This window comes from Belonocnema kinseyi, chromosome 3, assembly GCF_010883055.1.
Source record: "Belonocnema kinseyi isolate 2016_QV_RU_SX_M_011 chromosome 3, B_treatae_v1, whole genome shotgun sequence".
NCBI lineage: Eukaryota > Metazoa > Arthropoda > Insecta > Hymenoptera > Cynipidae > Belonocnema > Belonocnema kinseyi.
In genome coordinates this window covers 913370-920536 of record NC_046659.1, presented here as the reverse complement: position 1 = coordinate 920536, position 7167 = coordinate 913370, and the positions used below count along the sequence as shown (strand labels likewise).

The following is a 7167-nucleotide window of genomic DNA, read 5'->3' as shown; positions in this document are numbered from 1 at the left end:
GCCCCCCCCCCGAACTCCTTAGCTCAACTACGAACACTGTTCCTTTCCTTTCCCCCACGAAGAAAAAATATCATTCACAGTTCCCCCATCCACTTTCCCCTCTTGAGTACGCCAGAGAACGGAACGTATCATATTGTTCAAATTGTTTCTAAGAGATGCGTTGCTTTCGATGATTTTTCGATTAGTGTTGTACTCCATGATTATCGGTTTCTGTAACATTGAATAAAGAAAAGGTTTTTTTGTTTGCAGTCGTAAGTGTGTGGAGTTTTATTTAGTTTTTATTTTGTGGAATTCTTTTGCTTTCTCTGCGAATTCTTTTTATTTAATGTATTCTGAATTTGGTTCTCGGTTGATGTCTCCGCCAACCGCTCCCTCTTCGTACTGTTTCTCTCCTCCAACAGTTCCCTCTCCTTGCGATGAAGGGGTCTCGCTGTTGATGGAATCTTTTAGTAGTTTCCTAATGTGGCGGTGGGGATGGTATTTGATTTCCGCTTTCGGTATTCCTGCCTTTCTTAAGTTTAGCCATTTTATGGCTTGGCAGTTATTCAGATAGATGCTCATTGTCTCTTCCAAAATTATGTTCTGGCAGTACCAGCACTTGTTCGTGGAATTCATTATCTTAAAAGTAGAAGTCCGTATTGTCTAATTTGTTCTTAGCAACTAGTGAGTTAGAGTATCGTGGGTCGATTTTGAGTTTGGAGTTATGCGTCAGTTTTTATTTTGAATGCTATTGATCCTTTGCTATTTTCCATTTTGAGTGAAAATATCTTAAACTAAGTTTCCTAGTATTTCTAGTTTCCATTAACCAATTTCTGTTCCGGGTTTTTCTAATTTGAAATTTCATTCCCCAATTCTTTTCCCTTTTGGGGTTTTTAATTCATATATGCTTGACGAAATTTTCTTTTTGATTATGAGAGGACCTTCGTATTGGTCATATAACTTACCTGATTTTTATCTGCTTCATTTTAACAATTCGCTTGTCTTTTATTTGCTACGTCCAAATTTTTCTGGACTTCCTCTTTCGTAATTTGTAACTTTCTTAGTCTATCTGTCCATTCATCGACGCTTTGAAACTCTATTTCGCTATCATTTTCATTATTTTTACTCAGTGACTGAATTGGTTCTAATTCACGACCTAAATTTAAAAATGCTGGGGTAAATTGTGATGATTAGTTTTTGCTAGTGTTTATCGCAAACTGTAAATCATCTATATGTTCATATCCCACGTGGAATCGTCCTTATCGAGGTAGGTTTTAATAATTTGTTTGATTGCCCTATTGTAACGCTCGGTTAGGTTGACTTAGGGGTAATGTTTCGGTGTTTTTGTATGCCTAATACCGAATTTCTCGGTTAATTCTCAAAGTGTTTTATTTACGAATTTGGTGCCGTTGTCGGTGTGGAGAATCCGCGGTGATCGTCAAACGTGGGATGACACGTTTATGAAATTCTGACTCTATTGTTATTCCCTTGGGTTTTTTAACTGAAATAATTTTTACCCATTTTCTAAATAAATCTACAAATACTAAGATATACTGTTTTTTTCTCTTTTTTGTAATCGATAATGGTCCCATGATATCTGCAGCAATCATGGTCCATGGTTCTTCCACGATTCTTTTTCCCATTAGCCCTAATTTTGGCTGGTTATTCGGTTTGGTTCTTTGGCATATTTCGCAATTTTTCACGTACTTGATTATTCCGAAATACATCCCTGGCCAGAAGTAGTACACGGAAATTCTCGCGTGTGATTTTGAACCCGGGGTGGGGGAGTAACTCTGTTTTTATTATAAATTCAAAGATTTAGGCCTAAAATAGACATACACAAAAAACATTATATATATATTGATTTATTTAATTAATTTATAAACGAAATTATTCATCTGTGCAGTTGAATGAAAACTCAAAAATTGAACTGCTTTATTGGTGAAAAGTTTGGCTGTGTATTGAAAAATTCTGAAAATTTTATCAAATTAAGCTCCTTAGACAGCGTACTTTAAAAAGTTTCAATGGTTTTGAAAGGATTTTAAAGAAGATCATTTTCTTAAATTCTCCTTCATGGTTCTAATACGGCTGTCGGATGTGAAGTAGTTGTAAACCGACTCTCACGTTCTCTTATGTCTTTTGCAGCAGTTTCGTAATAACTATAAAAGAGACCGGTCATGTATCTCCGGTTGGGGAAAGAGCCAAATAGAAAATTTTTAATTTTTAATATATGCACTTTCTTAAATTGATTAGAGCATATATAATTTTTAGGGCAGTTCATTTATAATAGGGGTTGTTTTGGGAAAATTGCGCCATGAGTCTTGCAAGAGCTTTCAATGAGCCTTCAATGATGATGTACTCAGTTTCATGATTAGTGCATATTCAATGCACTTTATCAGCACTTTTATGTAAGGAGTAGTTTTTAATTAGCAAGGGATGGTTTTGAAAAATTGATTTTGGGGGCGTTAGGGAGCTTAAAATGAGCCTTCAATTCTGGTGTGCTTAATTTTCACATTAGAGCATATTTAATATTTAGTGTAGTTTATTTATGATAGGGGTTGTTTTTGAAAAATTGCGCGACAAGTCATGCAAGAGCCTTAAGTGAGCCTTCAATTCTGATGTATTTAGGGTACTTTATTTATGATAGAGGTTATTTTTGAAAAATTGCGCTGCGGGTGAAACAAGAGCCCTTAATGAGCACCAAGGGATGGTTTTGGGAAATTGATTTTGGGGGTGTTTAAGAGCCTAGAATGAGCCTTCAATTCTGGTGTACTCATTTTTCAGATTATTGCATATTTATTTTTTAGGTTAGTTTTTTTATCATAGGGGTTGTTTTTGAAAAATTGAGCCAAGGTTCATGCAAGAGCCTTTAAGGAGCCCTAAATTATGGCAATGGTCGGACGTTCTTTGGGCAAAGTGGTACTTCCAGCTTTACCCACCTCCCTTTGCTACTTGTTCATCTTGCGTTTATTTTAATTCGCTTTTTCTCCTACACTCATTTTCGGTCGTAAGGCTGTTTTCTTCCTTCCACATCATATAAAGATAACCTAAGAAATATATATTGAAATTAGATAACTAATACATATTTTTGGGGATATCTATATTCTCTTGTTGGGTTATCTATATCTCTTGTATCCTATACAGAATTACACTATTACAAATTCCTATATTAAGTTCAACACACATGTATTGGAAGTTTTTTCAGATACGCATATTAAATTTAAGCACCATCAAATTTGAATGTTCAAACACACATTTGAAATTTAATACATATGCGTATTAAATTTAATATAAATATACATTAAATTTAATCCACGCGTGCATTAAATTTAATGCAGATGTATATTGAATTTCCGATGTGAGTTTGAACTTTCAAATTTGGTGGTATCTTCTATTTAATATACGCATCTGAAAAAAAACTTCCAATCTATGTGTATTAAACTTTTTCCAGGAATTTATAACAGTGTATAGTCTTCATCACCTCCTGCGTAATAGCTGGTCTCGATAGTTAGCTCCCAGAATAAAAAGGAAACCAATAAACTAACTATGCCAATAGATTGTTCATGGTTTAAACAACAAACTATGCTAATACCATTTGTTAGTTCGTCCACTGCTAACCCTTCACAAATACAGTTGAGTGCGGATATGGCCGTAAGCCTGAATATTATGTGTGCGTAGGGGCTATTAGCCTTCAGCCAAAACAGTTTTCACATGCATAATTTATTAAATATGATTTATTAAATAATGACTGATCTTCTGATCGTATGTTGAGTGGAGTAAATAGCACAGTGCTTTTTTTTAAATGTGGTTTTCCCAGAAGGCCTAATACAGTGCACACTTTTGAATATTCGTTCAAATGTAGTTGAAAACTGTTACTCGTCATAATTATCAACTGTTTCTAGGTGTCTACTTATGGTTCCTTCATTAAGACAACCTGTACGTTGACAATTTGGACACATAACGGGACATTTTAGTCCAAATTTTACGCATCCACAACGTTTACTGCATCCAATTTTACATGAGCAAATGATCAACCTCATTATATGAGATGGAGCTGGTGTCTCAGTAGTATAAACTGGAAATAAACCACTTTTCCGTTTTTTCCGACCTTAAAGTTCTGGTTCTAAAAATTTTCCTCGCCATGTTTGAATCTCATGATCGACTCCATAAGAGTATTATGGAGCAGCTTCAGAAATTTGATGAAGCCCAGATAAAGATACAGCCTGAATGGAAGTAGTCACAGATTTGTTAAAGAATACGTATATGTATTTGTTTAAACTTGTTTCAGAAGTATTAGCCTTATATAATGCAAGATTAAATTGCTACCCAGAAGCTGCTTCTTGACAGTGAGCAAAATCGGAGTTGTTGAAAGTTTTCACAATATCCTGCAAGGATTCATTTTTATTCAACAAAATAATTGTTTTAACTTTTCTCTGCCCGAAGAAGCCTCTTGAAAAAGTTTTAAAATATAAGTACGGGATTTTACATATCCTTTTCCTTCTTTTAGGAACAAAATATCATTTTCCACAGGAGAAAGTGCAATATTTAATGCGAGGAGATCTACATCCTGTCCAACTACAACTATTTTATTCCAACGGGATTCATTGATGGCAGTCGGCACGATTATCGCATCAGCATCGTCATCGGCAACAAGTGTTTCAAAACTTTTGTTTAGAAGTAGTTGCTGTAATTGAGAAATCAAACGTTCTTTATTTTTAAGATTATTTGGGAATTTTTCTGGAGGCACAGTTGAAACTGTATTTTCCTGAAATAAAATTTTAGATGAAATATTTTCCAAAAACGCTGTTGACGTTCAACACTTTTAGTATTGGCTTCATTTAATGAATAACCGTCACATGCAATAAAAAAGTTATGGCTGTAATGTTTGCGAATAAATAGTATATATATACGTTGTAAATGTCTGCAAACCATATCATATTTGGCCATACTACACGATGGATTCAATTTCCCCCATCTGAAACATATTTACGGTGCAAATTATTCTTTTAAGTAATTGAGAAGCATCAATTTCTACGACATCATGGGCAACTCTCACAGTCGAATTTGACGCAGAAATTGCTTTTGCTTTATTTTTGCGTTTTCTTGTAAAATCCAAAAACTTTTTACCCTCTATTACGACTTCTTTCAGTAATTTTTGGCCCATTTGTACGGCTTCGTGCCAATTTATGTCTTCAAAAGCAACAATACCACTCCATATGGACCTTATATCTTCGGAACAAGTAAATTAAAAATGTTTTTGCAGCCATTCAAAGAAAGTTCGGACATGCTTTTCGTCTTCTTTAATTCTCGAAACCCTGGGTGCTTCATTAGAGTTTATTTAATTACCCTGTCCGACCATACACCAGACCAAAATTTGTTTTTACGTCTAATTGTCAAAAAGCCTTAGGTTGTAAAGGTATAGAAATCTGCTTTCGTCCTTTTCAGACGTAGTGAGTGCATATCTTCAAGATAAAGTTGGAAAGATTTAGCATAAAAAAATGTGCACTTGCATGGAAAATCGGCAACATACTTCTGATGGAATCTAAATTGGGCTGCCAATTCCCCATACGCTCCGCCTGAATAAAGTGCAATGCAATAATTACGAGATCAAAGTATTGTATCCACAACTGAGCTGTTTTTCTTTTTAAACGTAACACGTCCAGATGGATTTTTAACTTGCTATAAATTTTTTCAACAACATCATCATCTTGTACGAAATCAAATCGTGAAGGGATGTTTTGAAAATCTGCAAAAACATTTCGACAGTGCTGAGCCTCAGAATCCTCTACATTACTTTCAGAAAAAATTAATTCGTAAAGCACAGTATGTTAACCAATGTGCTCGAATCGATCTTGCATAAGCGTGATCGGTCAACATTTGAGGTACAGATGAGGAAAAAAACTGTCGCCCATAAATCTGAATGCCCACTGCCTCGCATTAGGTAGTCTACTGCTCCTAGATAAGAGAGAAGAAGATTAAAGCCCCATAATCTCATAATAACATTGAAAAGATCATTTTGTGAGGAACAAATATCTTTTGATTTCATATAAAGTGGTTGATTAAAAGTAACAAAACAAACATTAGACAAACGTCAGATGCGAATCTTAGAGCTGTGAATATTGTATTATACTCTGTTGGCGGTAAATTAAAAAACGGTAATGCAATAACCTGTCGTGACTGATAGGGCAAATTCCTCGTTAGAGTTTCCATAAAACCTTGCCATGACGGATAGGATGGTACCTCAAAATATTTCCCCAGCATCCAAAGCACATCTTGCTTAGAGGTTAGCATAACATTTTCACAAGTTTCGTTGTAAGCATTATGCAACTGTCAGTAAGAATCTGACATTACCCGTTCTAAGATTCGCCTTTATAATAAAGACGAATTCTAGAATGCGTGCCTTATGCCAGATTTCCTTTCCTAGAAAAAAACTACCACTAATACTACTATAAGTACGAACACAGTTGACTGCAGTGGAGGGGCGGTGATTATCCTACTACCCTAAGATCCTCGAGTCGAGGCGTATGGGGTTGAAGTTCTCTTATCAGGATATATGACGCCGGTCTTTACTATGTTATCTAGATATTCTATGATAATCAAATGAATCAGATTTGATACGTATTTAGTGTAAGGATGCACCATAATTAATTCGCTATTGCGATACAAAATTATAGGCCGTTTATTCTTTTGAGAAGGCGTTGCTTTGTTGTAGTAGCGTAAGAAAAAATACCTGGCTTTTCATTGGATCCGTATTGATTTGACACATATATAACCCGGCGTCTTCTAACTGGACACCTTTTATTTGAAGACTCCACATCGAATGATCTCCATGTGAAACATAGACTCGAGGATTATGAGTTATCACATGGTCATGGATTGCCTGAATTGCTTTTGTGTCGGCCTTCACCCATCCTACCTATGAAATTAAATTGTAGAGAATAATTTATCAGTCTTCACAATAAGCATATACTTATAATTTAATTGTTTATTTATGTTTGAGCAGACAATTCATCAGTTGTAAAGTGGAATAATCCAAACAGGCTTTAAAAATTGAAACTTGCAACAAACAGGGTGCCTACTGCTTTTTCGCCGAAAATTCCAGGAGTTTCCCAGGTTTTTCAGGCAAAAAATAGATTTTTGCTCGTACCTATTTCAATTATTACAATAAACTTATTAAAAAATTATTTT

The 7167-nt window shown here is 35.0% G+C and overlaps 1 protein-coding gene across 1 annotated transcript in view; it reads right to left on the bottom strand.

The window, feature by feature from the left end:
- Positions 1 to 7167, bottom strand: part of LOC117168930 (neurotrimin-like) — a 380276-nt gene that overhangs the window by 94143 nt on the left and 278966 nt on the right. Inside the window, exon 4 of the mRNA XM_033354915.1 lies at positions 6710 to 6895. Within this exon, the coding sequence (XP_033210806.1) occupies positions 6710 to 6895 (186 nt within the window). The remainder of the gene's footprint in view (positions 1 to 6709; positions 6896 to 7167) is intronic.